The sequence below is a fragment of the Capricornis sumatraensis genome, chromosome 19 (assembly GCF_032405125.1).
Source record: "Capricornis sumatraensis isolate serow.1 chromosome 19, serow.2, whole genome shotgun sequence".
Classification (NCBI taxonomy): Eukaryota; Metazoa; Chordata; class Mammalia; order Artiodactyla; family Bovidae; genus Capricornis; species Capricornis sumatraensis.
In genome coordinates, this window is record NC_091087.1 from 10,616,333 (window position 1) to 10,638,202 (window position 21,870).

General features: G+C 37.5%; 1 protein-coding gene across 1 annotated transcript in view; it reads left to right on the forward strand.

Moving 5' to 3' along the window:
- Positions 1 to 21,870, forward strand: part of GABRG3 (gamma-aminobutyric acid type A receptor subunit gamma3) — an 831,740-nt gene that overhangs the window by 684,978 nt on the left and 124,892 nt on the right. Inside the window, exon 6 of the mRNA XM_068991088.1 lies at positions 15,334 to 15,471. Within this exon, the coding sequence (XP_068847189.1) occupies positions 15,334 to 15,471 (138 nt within the window). The remainder of the gene's footprint in view (positions 1 to 15,333; positions 15,472 to 21,870) is intronic.

A 21,870-nucleotide genomic window follows, 5' to 3' on the forward strand; every position in this document is an offset into this window, starting at 1 on the left:
CATGGTAATACTGAGACGTCTGAGGGGATCCAGCATAAATCCTTAACTCCACTGTGGAGTGATGTCATACAGTTTCCCCTCAGCAGTCAGAATCAATTACGCCAGCCAGTAATTTCCTTCCTTGCCTGATGATTCAGAAGTATGGAAACCCAAAGTGGCTGGATGGCCATCTAAACCTCCAATTCAATGGAATCATAGGTCTCTCCTGTGGAAGATAAGATCTCTAGACCTGCAGAATATAAGTCATGAGAACTAGAAGCAAAAATTTCACTAGTGGATCACTAAGGATAATAATGATAGTACCATTCCCATCTCCATCTCTTGATTTCTGAAGCTGTAAACTCTTACCGTCAGAGAAATACCACCATCTACTGGATGATGATTCAAACTATGTGCAACCTCCTGGAGAACCTTGCATTTATCCTGAAAAGTATTGCTACCTACCTGGCACTGCACCTGAGTTTTCAAAAAGTCATTTCCACCATCCATCAAGCCAATGGAAATTGGAAGACCAATGAATTCCAAGAGCATGGGTATTTTATCACAGTTCTTTGCTGATACATGTTGGACACTGGCCTGAGGCACTCAAAGTGTCTGCCCAACCCAGGTGTCATTCTCAGGGCAAACAAATGCAGATTGTGACCCATCCACTGGAAGGCAATTTTTAGGAGAAACATCTCTCGTATTCTTCAAGTGCAACTAAATGGCTCATAATTTGATCATGCCTCATGTTTCTGAATCACATTGACATTCATGCTGTTTGTCTTTACTACAATTTGTAGGAAAGCACCACAGGGCCATTTAATAATAGTATTTTTGACAGTCACATACATTTTTCTAACCAATTCTCTCTGTGATTGAAATGTAAATAGTTTAATTTAATACAGCATTGGTTGTTGGGAATGCAATCCTTTCCCCCTGAGATTGTATCCCCATTCACGTGCTTATTCTTTTGAGCAATGTTCTACAGTTGTCTCTTGATTCGAGAAAATGCAAACTCCATCTCATTATCTTGCTGAGAAGCAATCAACATCAGAGATTCTGTGGCAATGTAATGTGCCTCTCGTGGGAGTCAGCATGAACTGAACAGGATTCACTCTCTTATGCCTCTTACCCGCCGCCCTCCCCCCTAAATCACCAAAAGAAAAATAATCCAAGCTTATCTATTGGAAGTTGTTATTATTATTATTTGCCTTTTGACTCCCTTCACCCGTTTCTCTCACCCTTTGTCCTCTGCCTCTGGCAGCCACCAATCTTTTCTTTGTATCTATGACCTTGCTTTGTTTTGTATTGTTTTTCAGGTTCAACATATAAGAGTGATCATAGGGTACTTGTTTTTTTCAGAGATTATTTCTATGTGAGCTAAATTGATGCAAATTGTTACATGAAAACTACAGCAGAGGATGCATTGCTGAGCATTTAGACTGCATACATTCTTTTAGAGGATCTCTTGATTCATGTGGCTCTCAGGCACTGGAGAGTGAATCAAAAGGAGGGAGCAGCAAGTGTTGCCTCCCCAGAACCTCAGTTCTCTTTGACTCTCCTATCTCTACAATATTTCTGCCCCTCCCTTCTCGTCCCAGTGCCCATAACATCCTCCTCATACTCTCTCCATCATGTCTTCTCTTATAAGACTTTTTTCCTTCTGGCCAATCATACCCCTCCCCCCAGAACACATCCATGAATCTCAAAAGCTCTTGTTCGTTACTCTGTGTCTCAAGAATTTTTAGGTGTAATATGGGATGACCAGTGGAAATGTATCAATATAAAAATATGAAAGGGGACTATTTTCTTTCAGAAAATGCCATTCTCCCAGTGAGACAAAGATGCTTTCAGAGCCAGCCACCATACAGTAGTGGCTGCTCTTCTTTTGACCCAGTCTCACATCCTCGTATCTGCTGTGAGTCCCTGGAACATTAATGTGAGCACATGTGAGCTGTGAGACAAGGACAGATTATGTCATGTGACACAGGTGACAACGTGGGAGCTTTCCAAAAGGAAGGTAAAACCCCTTCAAAAAGTATTGTCAAATGAAAGATGTCATCCTCCAGAAGGAAACTAGAAAACAAATTACAGTTAGGATAGTAAAGTTTGAAAAGTCATGGTGATAATTTGCATGGAAAGTCCCTTGCAGTTTCGTGGTTATTTTTGAGTTTTTTCCCCCAGAGTTTTTCTAATCGGCTGTTTCTAATTTATGGGGAGTGAGAGAAATGTAATTGTGACTGGCTGAACCACAGGAAGTCGAAAATCACTGAATGTAGGCTCATTCTGTGGAATTAGACCATGTGCTATTATTATGATTACCCAGTGACCATACCTCTGGAGTTGCAGCTATATCCAAGAATATTTGAACTTACTAACTGAACTAACATTTGGGCAAATTTAGGTATTATAATAGTATTGAATAGTGTGAGTATTTGAATACTATTAATACTATTGGATAAATTTGCGTATTATAATATTATCATAACTAAAAATTAAAAAAAAAATTGCCATTGATAATAATTTGCCCACAATTTCCTCAAATGCACTGTTTCATTTGACTTATTTTTAGTTTCTACTTTTCCATATTAGCAAACACAAACAAAAACAGTATTTGGGGGCCACTTTTTGGTGATAAGTTGCATGCTTCAATAATTTTTAAACTGTCTCAAGTAAAGGAAAAGCATTACAACATTCCTCATGCCATCCAGAACCTTGCTTAATGCTGAGCTGTGGGAATTACACATTGTACTTGTCCCACACATTTATGTTTGCTCAGGAAAACATAAATACATACATATGCACATGCACAGGTTGTGAGTTTTTTTGCTCAGACAAATCCATACTCAACATACCATCCTGGATCTTGCATTTTATAAAGTGCTGCAGGCGTCCTTCCAATGGAATACATTTTATGCTACTTCTTTTTAATGACTCTGAAATAATCAAGAATTTGATTGGAACATAATAGCTTCCACCATTCAAGTTATTTAAAAATAGCATGACAATAAATGTGTGTGTCCATTTTGATTTTATTCTATTAGTATCATTATTATTTTTTGCTTGTACTATATTTCTGTCAAATAAACTCATAAATCAAAATTTATGAACACATTACTTCAACAAATAGTGCCACATTTTATGCCATAATTTGATATGAATTGATAGTGTAAAAGTGTCTATTTTTCACCACTTTTGTCACTCTGAATGTTATGATACCTGTTATAATGAGTTTATATATACATATATGTATATATACATATATTTTCAAGCTGCTATGATACTAGAAATCAACTATAAGGAACAAAACCTGAAACAAACACAAAGATGTGGAGTCTGAACAATATGGTACCAAGCAACCAGTGGATCATGGAATATATTTAAAAAAACACCAAAGCAAACAAAAAAAAGAAAAACCCCACAGCTACCAAAAACTTATGGGATGCAGCAAAAGCAATTCTCAGAGGGGATTTTATAGTGATACAAGATTACCGGGGGGGGGGGGGGGAGGGGGCGGGGAGGAAAAATCTCAAATAAACAACCTAAGCTAACATGTAAAGGAACTAGAAAAAGAAGAACAAGCAAAACCCAAGTCAGTAAAAGTATGAAATCATAAAAATTAAAAAATAGAAACTACAAAAATAGAAAAGATTAATGAAACTACATGTTGGCTCTTTGAAAAGACTGAGGAAAAAAAACGTTTAGCCAGACTCATCAAGAGAAAAAAGGGCCAAGATCAATAAAATCGTAAATGAAAAAGAAGTTACAACCAAAATCACAAAAGTACCAAAGATCATAAGAGACTATTCCAAACAACTATGCTCTAACCTAGAAGAAATTAACGAATTCTTAGCAATCTACAGTCTCTGAAGAAAGAACCAACAAGAAATAAAAAGTGTGAACAGACCAGTCAATGAGATTGAATCAGTAATTTAAAAACTCCCAACAAACAAAAGTCCAGGACCACAAGGATTTCCAGGTCAATATTATCAAATATTTAGAGAGGAATTAACACATATCCTTCTGAAACTTACAAGAATTTGCAGAGGAAGGACAGCTCACAAACTTAAAGTATGAGGCCAGTATCACCCTGAAATCCAAAGCAGACAATGATACCAAAAGAAAACCAAAAAAACATTATAGGTCATTATCACTGATGAACATAGATGTGAAAATCCTCAATAAAATAATAGCAAACTAAATCCAGCAATACATTTAAAGGACCGTACACTATGATCAAATGAGATTTATCCCAGGGATGAAATGATGGTTCATTATCAACAAATCAATTAATGTGATGCACCACATTAACAAGTGATCATGTCAATAAATGCAGGAAAACTTTTGACAAAATTCAACATTAATTTTTGATTTAAAAGGTATGGAGGAAATGTACCTCAACATATAAAAACCATATATGATAGCCCCACAGCTAAAATATGATATTCAACAGTGAAAAGCTGAAAGCATTTTCTCTAAGATCAAGAAGAAGATAAAGAGTCTTACTCTCACCACTTTTATACAATATGTGGTTGGAAGTTCTAGCCATAGCAATCAGACAAGCAAAAGAAATAAAAGGCACAAAAATGCAAAAGAAAGAAGTAAAACTATCACTTTTTGCAGAAACTATCACTGTTTGAAGAAACATGATATTATACATAGAAACACTAAATACAGCCCCAAAGCACTACTACTATCACTGAATTTGGTTAAGGTGCAGGATAAAAAATTAATATGCAGAAATCTGTTGTATTTCTATACATTAACAATGAACTCTCAGAAAGAGAAGTTTGAAAAGAAATCCCATTGACAGTTGCACCACAAAGATTAAAATACCTAGGAATTGACCTAACTAAAGAAGTAAATGATCCTCACTCTAAAAATTTGGCTTCCCAGGTGGCTCAGTGGATAAAGAATCTGTCTGCAATGCAGGAGACATGGGTTTGATCTCTGTATAGGGAAGATCCTCTGGAGTAGAGAATGGCAACCCACTCCAGTATTCTTACCTGGAGAATCCCATGGACAGAGGAGCCTGGCAGACTATGGTCCAGTGGGTCACAAAAAGCTGGACATGACTGAAGTGACTGAGCACACACACACACTCCAAAAATTATGAGACATTAGTAAAAAAAAAAAAATGAAGATAACATAAAAAGATGGAAAATGAACTCTGTTGATGAATAAAAGAATTAATATTTGATATGACCATACTATCCAAGGTAATCTACAGATTAAATGCAATCCCTATCAAAATACCAATGGCATTTTTCACAGAACTGGGAACAAATCATTTTGAAAATTGTATGAAAATGCAAAAGATCTTGGATAGCCAAAGCGTTCTTGAGAAATTAGAATTGAGCTGGAAGTATCATGGACCCTGACTTCAGACTATATTATGAAGCTGCAGTAATCAAACCAGCATGGTATTGGCACAAAAACTGACACAGAGATTAATAGAAGAGAATAGAGAGCCCAGAAATACATGCATGCATTTACGATCAATTAATCAATGACAAAAGAAGCAATAGTATATTTTGGAAAAGACAGTCTCTTCAATAAATAGTGCTGGGAGACCAGGAAAGCTACATGGAAAAAATGAAGTTAGAATATTATCTCATACCGCATACAAAAATAAACTCAAACTGGAATAAAGATGCAAATTCAAGATGGGAAATCATAAAACTCCTAGGAGAAAACACAGGCAGGATACTTTTTGACAAAAATTGCAGCAATATTTTTAAAATCTATCCCCTAAGGCAAATAAAGCAAAAGCAAAAAATAAACAAGTTGGAACTAATAAAACTATAAAGATTTTTACAGCAAAGGAAACTATTAACAAAATGAAAAGACAGTCTACTGAATGGAAGAACTTAGTTTTAAGTGATATGACTTGGGAGATAAGGGATTAATACCCATAAATATAAATAGCTTGTACAATGTAAAAAACATACAGTGTGATTTTTTAAAAGGACAGTAGACATAAATAAGCATTTTTCCAAAGAAGCTATACAGATGCTATATAGATATGCTAAAGAAGCTATATAGAGATGGCAACAGTCTCATGAGAAGATGTTCAACATAGTTAATCCTCAGAGACGTGCAAATCAAAACTGCAGCAAGAAACCTCATACACATCAGGATGACTATCATTAAATAGAAGACACATATCAAAGGTTGGCTAGTGTGGGGAGAAAATCCCTTGTACACTGTTTTTGAGAATATTAATTGGTATACCCACTTAAAGAAGATTATGACGTTTACTCAAAAGCTAAAAAATTGTTTCCTGTGATCCAGCTCTTCCGCTCCTGGGCCTATATTCAAAGATAATGAAAACCCAAGTTCAAAAATACACATGAACCCTGATGTTTGTGACAGCTTTATGCACAATAGCCAAAATATGAAAGTAACCTAAGTTTTCATGAACAAATGAATGGAGAAGGAGAATTTTATATATATATATACACTACACACACACACACATACATATATGTATACATACACACTCACAATGGAATTTTAGTCATACAAAAGAATGCAATTTTGCAAGTTGCAACAATATTATGCTTAGTGAAATATGTCAGAGAAAGACAAACATGGTATGTTATAAGTTACATGTAGAATCTAAAAACTAAAGCAAATGAACTTATAAAACAAACAAAAGTTAGACTCATAGATATTGAGAACTAAGTAGTAGTTACCAATGGGGAGGGGGGAAGGAGGGACAAGATTGGTATATGGGATTAAGAGAAACAGACTATTATATATAAAATAAATAAGGTTCTAGGCTATATTGTACTGCACAGAGAACATACCCATTATTATACAATAACTTTAAGTATAATCTATAAAAATTTTGAGTCACAATGTTGTATACCTGAAATTAATACAATATTGTAAGTCAACTATAACTCAATAAAAAATAAGTGAAGGGAAAATTTAATAACATAAATATCTCTGGAAAGTTTTCAAATATTTTCAAATGAAATAATACACTTTTAAAAGCACTTGTGAATTGGAGACTTTTGTTTCTGGGAAGATATAGTTGATATCTTTACCTTATTTCTCCTACTAAATACAAAACTCCTGAAAATTATGTGAAACACATATTTTAAAATTTGAAAGGGTGATGAAAAGATGAAGCAGCTGTAGAAAAAAGATGTTATTTTACATTAATTCTAGCTCAAAAAAATCAATAAAAAGAAAAGGAAAAAGGGAAAAAAAGGTTGACATCATGTAGTATACATTAATCGGAGAAGGCAATGGCAACCCACTCCAGTACTCTTACCTGGAAAATCCCATGAATGGAGGAGCCTGGTAGGCTGCAGTCAATGGGGTCGCGAAGTCGGGCACGACTGAGCGACTTCACTTTCACTTTTCCCTTTCAGGCATTGGAGAAGGAAATGGAAACCCACTCCAGTGTTCTTGCCTGGAGAATCCCAGGGACGGGGGAGCCTGTTGGGCTGCCGTCTATGGGGTCACACAGAGTCGGACACTACTGAAGCGACTTAGCAGCAGCAGCAGTATACATTAACATCACACACTTACGCGCACACACACACACACACACACACTGATTGCATAGAAACGTGACAATCAAGTAGAAACCCCTTGACCAAAATAATTTCAAAATGACTATTAATTGAAATATATAATAAAACTATAAAATAATTATATTTAAAATTGGAAAGTATTTATCTGGGTATGCTTTAAGGAATGATTAAACATAAATACAAAATAACTATGGAAGTGAATAATGGGATTAATACTATAAAATTTTCAATTTCAGTATGTCAAATATATAAGAAAAATGCCAACAGAGAGGAAACAATTGGGAATGGGAGGCTTTCTCTAGTCATTCAGTATTACTCAAAAACAGTTACGGTGCCCTTCCAAGGATTTTAGAAGAACCTCTATGTGTAGTTCTCCATGATACCAACTACAGTGTAGTGCAATAAGTGAGCAGATAGAGAGCCTAGAGTCAGAAAATCTAAGTTTTTATTCTGGCTTTGTCATAGGTACATGACTCAGAATCTCTGTGCTTCAACTTTCTTATCTGTAAGACAGAGACAGCAATACCTATGCCACTAGGATTGTTGTGAGACTCACCACATTGAAAGTCTTGAAATATTGCCTGGTGCCTCATTACAGATAGCAATATGATGATGATGGTGGTGGTGATGATGATATTAATGGTGGTGGTGATAGTGATAGTGATTATTACTATGGTAAAGAAGAAGAAGATAGAAGATAGAAAGTGGTGGTACTTGTAATCAACAGGAAGAAGAGGCATAGGAAGAGGACTCAATGGCTAAGAAAATTACTGAAATTTTCCTCCCAAATTAACATGCCCTCTGAAACTCCAACTACTTTTGTTCTTTCAAGTTAATGCATGCATCTTCAGAAGAGTATGGTTAATTTCAATATAAATAATTTAAAATGTTTATAGAAAATATTTGTTGTTGTTCAGTCACCAACTTGTGTCTGTTTGTGACCCCTGGACTTCAGCACATCAGTCTTCCCTGTCCCACACCATCTCCCAGAGTTTGCCCAAATTAATGCCCATTGAATCAGTGATGCCATCCAATCATCTCATCCTCTTTTTCCCTTTTTTCCTTCTGCCTTCAATCTTTCCCAGCATAAAGGTCTTTTGCAATGAGTTGGGTGTTTGCATCAGGTAGCCAGATTACCGGAGTTTCAGCTTTGACATCAGTACTTCCAATGAATATTCAAGATTGATTTCCTTTAAGAGTGTCTGGTTTGATCTTGCTGTCCAAGGGAATCTCAAGAGTCTTCTCCAGCACCAGAGTTTGAAGGCATCAGTTCTTTGGTACTCTGCCTTCTTTATGGTCCAGCTCTCACATTTGTACATGACTACTGGAAAGATCATAGCCTTGACAATATGCAACTTTGTTGGCAAAGTGATGTCTTTGCTTTTTAACACACTGTCTATGTTTGTCATAGCTTTCCGGCCAAGAAGCAATCATCTAATTTCAAGGCTGCTGTCACCATCCACATTGATTTTAGAACCCAAGAAGAGGAAATCAGTCAATGTTTCCACATTTTCCCCCATGTACTTGCTGAAGTGATGGGACTGGATGCCATAATCTTAGCTTTTTTTTAATATCAAGTTTTAAGCCGGCTTATTAACTCTTCTCCTTTACCCTCATCATGAGGTTCTTTAGTTCCTCTTCATGTTCTGCCATTGTATCATCTGCATATCTGAGATTGTTGATATTTCCCCAGGCAAACTTGATTCCAGTTTGTAACTCATTCAGCCTGGCATTTCTCAAGATGCCCTCTGTGTATAAGTTAAACAAACAGGGCGACAAAAAGCAGCCTTGTACTCCTTGGTATGCATTTTCCTGAGAGGATTTTCAGCAATATTTTACAGAATTGATTCAATATTCAACCCTGATTTTGGAAAATATTTTTAAAAGCTGTTAGGAAAGCTTTAAATATATACATATATTTAAATATATGTATTTATATATATGCATTTATATATATGTATTTATATATATATGTATGTATATGGCCATGAACATTTCTGGGATAGTAAGGCTCAAATACAAAATTACTCAACCAAACTTTTAGAGTAGAGAGAAATGAATATTTCAGAGGTATCAATAGTGGCAGGCATATAGAGTGTAAAGTTCTAGACATACCTATTCGGATTTGGGGGATATGCTCTTGTTATAATTAATTTGACATTTCACAAGCTCATGTTACAAAATTCTTTCCTAAAGTTTGTATAAGTTCACTGAATATTTTGAAATCTGGCATGATAAAGATTGTAGCTATATGTAGTCAAAGTCACACAATGCTAGACTGTAGAGTAAGGTAACAAAGTTAACTTTGCCACAAACCAAGCCTGTATCTTGGAATTGTCTTTTAGATTATATCTTCTTTTCCAAACTGACAGTTTATATATGATGGATTTTAAATTCCAAAAGAAATCAATAAAATATTCTTCTGAAAGATTTTTAAAACTCTTAAACAAAAATTTCATTTCATATTAAACTATAACCTTTATAAATAACTTAGCAAAAATAGCCTCTTAATTATTAAATGTAGTTAAAATCGGAGGGTTTTTTTTTTTTTCTTTTTGCATTTTGGTCAACATCAGTTTAGTATAAGACATTAATTCTAGATGATAAAAGATGAAATGAGAGCTATATTGAGAAATATCTGGTAAGATGAAAGTTAGTAGGCCATGTTTCCCTGTCCATGACCTAAAAAGACAGTTGAATTTCTTTTGAGATCATAATTTAGGTGCTATAAAATGCAAACATTTTCGCATTTGTAACATACATGTAACCATCACCAAAAACAAGATAGAGAATCTGTATTTTCCCCATCTCAGTGAGTTCATTCATGTCTCTTTCTGTTCTCCAGGCCCACATTAGGGTGATTAGTTTTTAAAATGAGTACATTTGTTCATACGTTGTTCTCTGAACTGTTGAAAATGAAGCAGTTTAGCATAGTAACAACTGTCGTATTTTCCAAATTTCTTTTTACAGCTCTAACATAAGATACAGATTACTTTCATATTTTACATGAGCATGTGAAACTTAAATTTTGTAGGTAGTACTCAAAAGGGACTGAAAACTCCTTTGGCCAGGGGGATCTGATTACAGAACTTCCACAGAACTGGTGAAACAGACTCTTGGAGGGCACAACCAAAACCTTGTGTGCACCGGGAGCCAGAAGAAAGGAACAGTGTCTCCACAGAGACTGAGCCAGACTTGCTGATGAGTGTCCAGGAGTCTCCGGTGGAGGCATGGATAGAGAGTGGCCTGCTGCAGGGTCAAAGGCACTGAATACAAGGGTGTCTGAACAAGTCCTTATGAAGGAGGTCACCATTAGCTTCGGTATCCCTACCATAGTTTGGCTTCAGGACAAAAAAAAAGGGAGGGAACACAAAATTGGATTAAAGATTTACTGATCATGGCCACACCCATCAAAACAAGACCCAGTTTGTCCCAAAATCAGTCTCTCCCATCAGGAAGCTTCCATAAGCCTCTTATCCTTATCCATCAGAGGGCAGACAGAATGAAAACCACAATCACAGAAAACTAATCAAACTGATCACATGGACCACAGCCTTGTCTAACTCAAAGAAACTATAAGCCATGCCACGTAGGGCCACCCAAGATGGATGGGTCAAAGTGAAGAGTTTTGACAAAATGTGGTCCACTGGAAAAGGGAATGGCAAACCACTTCAGCATTCTTGCTCTCAGAGCACCATGAACAGTGTGAAAAGGCAAAAAAGTATGAAACTGAAAGATGAACTCACTAGGTTGGTAGGTGCCCAATATGTTACTGGAGAAGAGTGGAGAAATAACTTCAAAAGGAATGAAGAAATGGAGTCAAAGCCAAAACAGCGCCCAGCTGTGGATGTGACTGGTGATGGAAGTAAAGTCTGATGCTGTAAAGAACAATATAGCATAGAAACCAGGAATTTTAGGTCCATGAATCAAGGTAAATTGGAAGTGGTAAAACAGGAGATGACAAGAGTGAACACTGACTATTTAGGAATCAGTGAACTAAAAAGTACTGGAACAGACAAATTTAATTCAGATGACCATTATATCTACTACTATAGACAAGAATCCCTTAGAAGAAATGGAATAACCTTCACAGTCAACAAAAGAGTCCAAAATGCAGTACTTGGGTGCATTGACCAAAGTGACAGAATGATCTCTGTTCATTTCCAAGACAAACCATTCATTATCAGAATTATCCAAGTCTATGCATCAAACAATAATGCCAAAGAAGCTGAAGTTGAATGATTCCATGAAAACCTACAAGACCTTCTAGAACTAATACCCCAAAAAGATGTCTTTTTCATCATAGGGGACTGGAATGCAAAAGTAGGAAGTCAAGAGATATCTGGAGTAATAGGCACGTTTAGCCTTGGAGTACAAAATGAAGCAGGGCAAAGGCCAACAGTGTTTTACCAAGAAAACTCTTTGGTCATAGCAAACACCCTCTTCCAACAACACAAAAGATGACTCTACACATGGCTTCACCAGATGGAGAATACCAAAATCAGATTGATTAGATTATTTGCAGCTGAAGATGGAGAAGTTCTATACAGTCAGCAAAAAAGAAGAACAGGAACTGACTGTGGCTCAGATCATGAACTCCTTATTACCAAATTCAGACTTACATTGAAGAAAGTAGGGAAAACCACTAGACCATTCAGGTATGAGCTAAGTCAAACCCCTTACGATTATATACTGGAAGTGACAAATAGATTCCAGGGATTAGATCTAATATAGTGCCTGAAGAGCTATGGACAGAGATGTGTGACATTGTACAGAAGGCAGTGATTAAGACTATCCCCAAGGAAAAAATGCAAAAGGGCAAAATGGTTGCCTGAGGAGGCCTTACAAATAGCTGAGATAACAGGAGTGAAAAGCAAAAGAGAAAAGGAAAGGTATACTTATTTGAATGCAGAGTTCCAAAGAACAGCAAGGAGAGATAAGAAAGCCTTCCTCAGTGATCAACACAAAGAAATAGAGGAAAACAGTAGAATGGGAAAGACTAGAGATCTCTTCAAGAAAATTAGAGATACCAAGGGAACGTTTCATGCAAGACAGGCACAAAAAAGGACAGAAATGGTATGGACCTAACAGAAGCAGAAGATATTAAGAAGAGGTGGCAAGAGTAAACAGAAGAATTCTACAAAAAAGTTTTTTTTTTTTTTTTGGCAGTCCATGGGGTCGCAAAGAGTCAGACACAACTGAGTGACTGAAGTCTGTATATTATTATCCTGCTTATTTAACTTATATGCAGAGTACATTATGCAAAATGCCGGGCTGGATGAAGCACAAGCTGGAATCAAGATTGCTGGGAGAAATATCAATAACCTCAGATATGCAGGCAACACCACCCTTATGGCAGAAAGTGAACAGAAACTTAAGAGCCTCCTGATTAAAGTGAAAGAGGAGAGTGAAAAAGGTGGCTTAAAACTCAACATTTAAAAAAACTAAGATCATGGCATCCATTCCCATCATTTCATGGCAAATAGATGGGGAACCAATGGAAACAGTGACAGACTATTCTCTTGGGATCCAAAATCACGGCAGATGGGGACTGTAGCCACTAAATTAAAAGATGCATGCTCCTTGGAATAAAAGCTATGACCAGTCTAGACAGGATAATAAAAAGCAGAGACAGTACTTTGTGACAAATGTCTATCTAGTCAAAGCTATGGTTTTTCCAGTAGTCATGTATGGATGTGAGAGTTGAACCATAAAGAAAGCTGAGCACTGAAGAACTGATGCTTTTGACCTGGTGGTGTTGGAGAAGACTCTCCAGTGTTCCTTGGACTGCAAGGAGATCAAACTTGTCAATCCTAAAGGAAATCAGTTCTGAATATTCATTGGAAGGACTGATGCTGAAGCTGGAGCTCCAATACTTTTGCGACCTCATGTAAATAACTGACTCATTGGAAAAGACCCTGATGCTGGGGAAGATTGAAGGAAGGAGGAGAAGGGGATGACAGAGGATGAGATGCTTAGATGGCATCACCAACTCGATGGACATGAGTTTGAGTATGTGTCAGGAGTTGGTGATGGACAGGGAAGCCTGGCATGTTGTAGTCCATGGGGTTGCAAAGAGTCAGACATGACTGAGCAACTGAACTCAGCAAGTTAATCACAAGCACAGAAATCAGAACTGTAATAAAAAAAAAATCTTGCAACAAACAAAAGCCCAGTGCTAGCTAACGTCACAGGCGAATTCTTCTAAAAGTTAGAGATGAGTTAACACCTATCCTGCTCAAACTCTTCCAGAAAATTGCAGAAGATGGGAAACTCTCAATCCCATCCTATGAGGCTACCATTACCCTGATACCAAAACCAGATAAAGATATCACAATAAAGAAAATTACAGGCCAATATCACTCATAAACATAGATGCAAACATACTCAACAAAATTCTACCAAACAGAATCCAACAATACATTAAAAGGATCATACATCAAGATCAAATGGGTGTTATCCCAGTGATGCAAGAACTCTTCAGTATATGTAAATCAAACAATGTGACAGACCATATTAACAAGTTGAAAGACAAAAAAAAAAATGTATGATATTCTCAACAGATGCAGAGAAAGCTTTTAACAAAATTCAACACTGGTTAATGATAAAGACTCTCCAGAAAGTAGGCATAGAAGGAACATACCTCAACATAATAAAGGCTATATACAACAAATCCATGACAAGCATTATTCTCAACAGAGAGAAAATTAATGCATTTGGTGCAAGAGGAGCAAAAGCAAGGTCACTGCAGCCACGAAATTAAAAGACGCTTGCTCCTTGGAAGAAAAGCTATGACCAACCAAGACAGCATATTAAAAAGCAGAGACGTTACTTAGCCAACAAAGGTCTATCTAGTCAGAGCTATGGTTTTTCCAGTAGTCATGAATCAATGTGAGAATTGGACTCTAAAGATAGCTGAGTGCCAAAGAATTGATGCTTTTGAACTGTGGTATTGGAGAAGACTCTTGAGAGTCCCTTGGACTGCAAGGAGATCCAACCAGTCCATCCTAAAGGAGATCAGTCCTGAATATTCATTGGAAGGACTGATGCTGAAGCTGAAACTCCAATAATTTGTCCACCTGATGTGAAGAACTGACTCCTTGAAAAAGACCCTGATGCTGGGAAAGATTGAAAGCAGGAGGAGAAAGGTTTGACAGAGGATGAAATGGTTGAATGGCATCACCGACTTGATGGATATGAGTGTGAGCAAGCTCTGGGAGTTGGTGACAGACAGGGAAGCTGGGCATGCTGCAGTCCATGGGGTAGCAAACAGTTGGACACGACTTGGCCACTGAACAACAGCAACAAATTACAGAATATTGTACATCAACTACTCTTCAATAATAATAATAAATATAAATATGTAATAAATAATAAAAGCTATGTATATAATAAAGTTTATAATAAAAAAGTAAATTTGTCTTTCCTGAGATCTGGACAGACTCACCTCTGGAAAAGTTTAGAAGGTCTGGTGAGAGTGAGCCAGGCAGTTAGATCAGGTCTATAATTTGAATATCAACTACAACCAAGTCCTCCACATTGAGAAATATATTCTATATTCACACAGACATGGCTTGTGGCTGTTCACCTTTTGTTGATTGTGAAGATCTGCAGCAAAAATCTTCTGGGTTAAGTAGCCATTTCCCATTCATTTTTGGAGTTTCTATGCATATGAGGAAAAGTTAATGATTAAATATGGACTAAAATGTCAACTCCTATTAACTGATCAGAATTATAATTTTGACTTTAATGTGTTACAGTCCTATGTCTTCAAGCGTTAATATTTGTTTTGCATTTTTAGATGGCTACCCCAAAGAAGAAATGATTTACAGATGGAGAAAAAACTCGGTTGAGGCAGCTGATCAGAAATCCTGGAGGCTTTATCAGTTTGACTTCATGGGCCTCAGAAACACCACGGAAATTGTGCAAACATCAGCAGGTAAGAGATAACTGAAAGAAGTGTAATTCTCAACAAAAAAAACCAACCCTCTGACTTTTTCCTTGATGCCTAACGCATATCTTTCATGTAGAATTCCTTCCTATGTGTGTTTTAGCTAATTATACTCAGGCAGCCATGATTCCTAAGTAATATTTGAGGCAAGACAACTGATTTAAAGTAAAAAATGTTCAATATTTTAATTGTGATGGGGAAAGGGTGATTATAATTGCCTTACACTTAATTGAGACCATGTTGGCATTATGTCTATAAATCCTCTCATCACTGCATTATGTCTATAAATCCTCTCATTACTGACCAGATTTATATAAGCCAATTTCACTAATGGTAAGAGTTCTACAACTTTCCACATACATGACAAACATGAGATACTATATATAATACACAAAATAAAAAGCTGATGTGAAATGTCCTTTGAGTTTCAGTTTCTAGCTTCTTCCTCTCCTTTGAACTTTGTCTCTTTTTCAATATATTGAGCCCAACAATTATCCACCAATTTGTCTTTAAGTGAACATTATATTCATATTATAACGTGTATTTAGATGAAAGAGATGCTTCACCTATTAATGTCTTTAAATACACTTTTTTGTTTTATGGATTTTTGTTTGTTATCTGATAATTCCCAAATAAGAATCTATGGTTCACTGTTTTGCAATTCATTTTTTTTCTAACAGGATTTGGGGAATAGATTGGTTTCAAGTCAGTTTTTCTTCTGATCTAGTTATTTGCTAATATAAATAATTTATTGGCTTTTAAAACTCCATAATAATTTGTTTCATATGACTAGATTAAGGTGTAAATTTTAATAATTAGTAGTAAATATCTCTAGTTCATCAGGCACTCTATCAGATTTAGTCCTTTAAATCTATTTTTTGCTTCCACTGTATAATCACAGGGATTTGATTTAGGTCATACCTGAATGGTCTAGTGGTTTTCCCTACTTTCTTCAATTTAAGTCTGAATTTGGCAATAAGGAGTTCATGATCTGAGCCACAGTCAGCTCCCGGTTTTATTTTTGCTGACTGTACAGAGCTTCTCCATCTTTGGCTGCAAATAATAGAATCAATCTGATTTCGGTGTTGACCATCTGGTGATGTCCATGTGTAGAGTCTTCTCTTGTGTTATTGGAAGAGGGTGTTTGCTATGACCAGTGCATTTTCTTGGCAAAATTCTATTAGCCTTTGTCCTGCTTCATTCCGTATTCCAAGGCCAAATTTGCCTGTTACTCCAGGTGTTTCCTGACTTCCTACTTTTGCATTCCAGTCCCCTATAATGAAAAGGGCATCTCTTTTGGGTGTTGGTTCTAAAAGGTCTTGTAGGTCTTCATAGAACTGTTCAACTTCAGCTTCTTCAGCGTTACTGGTTGGGGCATAGGCTTGGATTACCATGATATTGAATGGTTTGCCTTGGAAATGAAGAGAGATCATTCTGTCATTTTTGAGATTGCATCCAAGTACTGCATTTTGGGCTCTTTTGTTGACCATGATGGCTACTCCATTTCTTCTAAGGGATTCCTGCCCACAGGAGTAGATATAATGGTCATCTGAGTTAAATTCACCCATTCCAGTCCATTTTAGTTCGCTGATTCCTAGAATGTCGACGTTCACTCTTGCCATCTCCTGTTTGAGTACTTCCAATTTGCCTTGATTCATGGACCTAAAATTCCAGGTTCCTATGCAATATTGCTCTTTATAGCATCGGACCTTTCTTCTATAACCAGTCACATCCACAACTGGGTATTGTTTTTGCTTTGGCTCCATCCCTTCATTATTTCTGGAGTTATTTCTCCACAGATCTCCAGTAGCAAATTGGGCACTACCAAGCTGGGGAGTTCCTCTTTCAGTATCCTAACATTTTTCCTGTTTCTACTGTTCATGGGGTTCTCAAGGCAAGAATACTGAAGTGGTTTGCATTCCCTTCTCCCATGGACCACATTCTGCCAGTCCTCTCCACCATGACCCGTCTGTCTTGGGTGGCCCCACATGGCATGTCTTAGTTTAATTGAGTTAGACAAGGCTGTGGTCAATGTGATCAGATTGGCTAGTTTTCTGTGATTATGGTTTCAGTGTGTCTGCCCTCTAATGCCTTCTTGCAACACTTATGGATGTGAGAGTTGGACTGTGAAAAAAGCTGAGTGCCAAAGAATTGATGCTTTTGAACTGTAGTGTTGGAGAAGACTCTTGAGAGTCCCTTGGCTGCAAGGAGATCCAACCAGTCCTTTCTAAAGGAGATCAGCCCTGGGTGTTCTTTGGAAGGAATGATGCTAAAGCTAAAACTGCAGTAGTTTGGCCACCTCATGCGAAGAGTTGACTCATTGGAAAAGACTCTTGATGCTGGGAGGGATTAGGGGCAGGAGGAGAAGAGGACGACAGAGGATGAAATGGCTGGATGGCATCACTGACTCGATGGACGTGAGTTTGAGTGAACTCCGGGAGTTAGTGATCAACAGGGAGGCCTGGCGTGCTGCAATTCATGGGGTTGCAAAGAGTCGGACATGACTGAGCGACTGAACTGAACTGAACTGTGGGTAAAAAAAAAAAAGTATGAAAAACATTCATGACAGATAGGAGCTTTCAGTTTTACTAGAAAAACATGCTAGACATGACAGGTTAATGAGTAAATTAGGAATTTATGTATCAACATTACAGATAGACATTATATTGAACTCAATTGCTTGGAAGACAGAAGAAGTTAGTATTTTTTTATGAATAGAAAATTAGTATCTCCCCAAAATTCTTTTACTCATTCATGGCAAACAGAGTCTTCCCATAAAGTCAATGAATGTATTGGCGTGATAAAAGAAAGTTCTCCATCTGGTCTTCTTAGTTATCATCCCTGTTTATATATGAAGCTTCATGTCATGTTAAACATTTTCACTGTGTATCCTTTAGAAAATAAGCAAAAAGTGTATTATAAATAAGTAAATTTACATTAAAAAATCAAACTCACTTTTCTTCAACAAATCAGAAGCTGTTTGAAGATAAGAGTGAGTGGGCTCCAGAGAGGCACCACTTCCTCCCATGCCTGTCTGCAATAGCTCAGAATGTCCTAAGTCTTATTTCCTGCTGGAAGGTCCTCGATCAGTCATTTATGGTCCCTCTTTTGCACAGTCCTTCAGTTCTCTTTCCCCTTTCTCTTGCATAAAACACAACCCTATTTAAATCCAGCCCTCTGCCCACTCTATACTTGGGCCCAAACAGCATTATAGGACAAAAAATAAATACATAGGAACACACCACTTCCATGACTTATCTCAATTTAAGTCCTTGGCCATGAATTTCAAGTGAGCCTTAAAGTAATCATATTGTATTTTGCTAGTCCAAAGTTTTTCAAACTTTACTCATTATACTTTATTCATTGCATATTTTTAAATATTTTTTCATTATTATGTCCCTTGGACTATTAATACTACAGATATTCTGACTTAGCTTTTCATGTTCCATGGCCTTTTGGAGGGCTGCTGCTGCTACTACTGCTAAGTTGCTTCAGTCATGTCTGACTCTGTGCTACCCCATAGATGGCAGCCCATCAGGCTCCCCCGTCCCTGGGATTCTCCAGGCAAGAACACTGGAGTGGGTTGCCATTTCCTTCTCCAACGCATGAAAGTGAAAAGTGAAAGTGAAGTCGCTCAGTTATGTCCGACTCTTCGCGACCCCATGGACTTCAGCCTACCCGGCTCTTCCGTCCATGGGATTTTCCATGCAAGAGTATTAGAGTGGGTTGCCATTGCCTTCTCCTACATATGGTAATATCCAAGATTTTTCATCTCCCACCGAAAGCAAAATTTTCCTTTAGGGTTAATATCACTTCAATTAAAATGCCAAAGCTAGTCCATTTATTCTCCTGCACTCCTAGATGGCTAGTTCCTATTTTGCTCTTGGTTTCAACCTCTGACATCTCTACCTTCCTCCTGATTTTCTACTGGTGATCTTGCCACTAATTCTCCCTAAAATGCTAAAGCAATCAGAGAACATCCAACGTATTTGCTTACCTGTTCATGCAGAGTATTGCAGATGAACACCCATTGCTTATCCATATGTGCACTAGGTCCTGCTCCTTCTACCTTATACAAGGGATTGCTCCACTATATCTCCCTCTCTCTTCTGCCACATTTTTACTCTCTACAGTGTCATCATCTCTAAAACTTAAAAACAAGCTGTTGTTTCACAAAAAGTGAAAGAAAAAAAAAAAGTTTATTCTGGTTAGGTCTCCAGTAGGCAACAAAGGACACACACAAAATGGGTAACTAGGAAGAATTTAATAAAAGGAAGGAGCTATTTGCTGCTGGCAGATCTTAGCATATATTTCAATAAGACATTATGGCAGGCAGACTAATGGCTTCCAAAGAGGTCTATGTTTAATCCCACAAACCTGTGAGTACATCGTGTTACATGGTAAATGGCATTAAGGTTGCAGATGGAATTAAGGTTGCTTTCCAGCTGACTTTCAGATGGAGATGCATCCTGGATTAGGGCCCAGTGTGACGAGGTTGGCAGAAGAGAGTCAGACAGAGAAACAACTCCCAAAGAAAAGCATAGAGTTACAAAGCTGCTGGCTTTGAAGTTGGGGTTATCAGGGAACCAGCCAAGTAATGTAGGTGGCTTTAGACGATGTAAAGAGCAAGAAAATGAATTCTAGAGCTTCTGGAAAGGAACAAAACCCTACTGATTTTAGCCAAGCAAACTACATGCCAGACTTCTGAAAATCTATAAATGCAATAATTTTTGCTGCTTTAAACCACTAAGTGGTTATTTGTTAAACAACAGCAATAGGAATATACAGGCATATTGCTGTAATCTTGAATTAGTGATACTGAGGAGCAGTTACCACTTCAGGGCTGAAGAAACAAGAACAGAGAGTGGTTACTGGAATTTTCCATGAAAGGATTTCAGCATTTGTTGCTTTGGCAGAATATCCATCCAGCCTGCAGCCTTGAGGCAGGTAAGCTAAGAATAAATGCCACAACCTCTCTCTCCTCACAATATCTGTTCCTTCCCTGCAGTTGTCAAGCTCAACCAGAAGCTGAAGCTTGAAAAACATCTAGTGTGGTCCAGGCAGCCCAGCAAGCTAGGCATAAAGCTGGTAGAAATAGTAGAAGGAAGATTTCAAGGGGCAATAGATGCCCAACGCAATGTTATTCCCATTCTGCTTCCTCTACATGCTACTGTCCTATTTGTGCCCTTTGAAGCAAATCCTTCTAAAGAATTGTGTAGTCTCACTGATCCCAGGGCTTCTACCTCAGTGGGCTTTCATTCTAAACTTCTTAACCAGCACTGTTCTCAGCACCTGCCAGAGACCTATACAATGCTTCTCTCACCATTATTCATCTTTCTCTCTTTTTCCTCTTCTCTTGTCTCCTAGGACTCCTCTCTTGAATATTCTCCCACTGCTGTCTCTCTGCATTTTTATGTTGTACCTTTGCTTTCTCCACATTATAGTCCTTTAAAGTGCCCCAGGTCTCTGTTTTCTATCTATACTCACTTCCCCCCTGAGTCTCATCCATACTTCCACGGTGTTAACTTACAAAATTACATATGCAGCCCCAGATCAAATATCTCAGAAATTCCAGCCTTGTGGATCCAATTGCTTGTTCTTTACATGTCCCAAATCAATGCCAATTAGCACTTCCCATGTAGTCTTCCCCTGTCAGATGGTGGCTCCCCCATCATTGACATGGTTAATCCAAAACCCTCAAGGTCATCATCAACTCTTTTCTTTTTCTTACATTTCATAACTAATGTATCAGAAAATGCTGTTGACTGTACTTTATATATAGGATTTTCTCCCAGTTTTACTGATCTGAGTCACCATAATCTCTTACCTCAGTTATAACATTAATCCCCTAGTTTGTCCCTTTGGTTCTAGCTTTGACCACCTACAGTCCATCAAAAGATGATTCTTCATCACTGAAGTTGACATTTCTCTGCTCAGAACCTTCCATGACCCCCTCCCCCTGCTTCTTCTTAGGGCAAATGCCAGAGTCTTTACAATGCACTATACAGCTCTACATGATCTAGCCTATGATGGTTCCCCACATGTCACCCACCACCTTCTCTCTGACTCTGCTTCAACCTTATCAATCATGGTCTCACTGTATGGTTTTGGACAAGCTATTTTCTGTCTATGCAATAGACACCCTTCCTCAGGGTTTCTGACTGACAAACTGCATCATGCTTTTTAAAAAATCTAGTCTCAGGAAATATCGTCTCATTGCATCCTATACTGACTACCTTATTAGCACTCTCAACATTCACAAGCTGATCTTATCTACCAAATAACTGTATGTATTTATTGTATTTATGTTTTGATCTTATTCCATGTAGGGGACATTGTCCATGTCATTAACTGATTTATATGAAGTATATATATGGGGCTTGACTC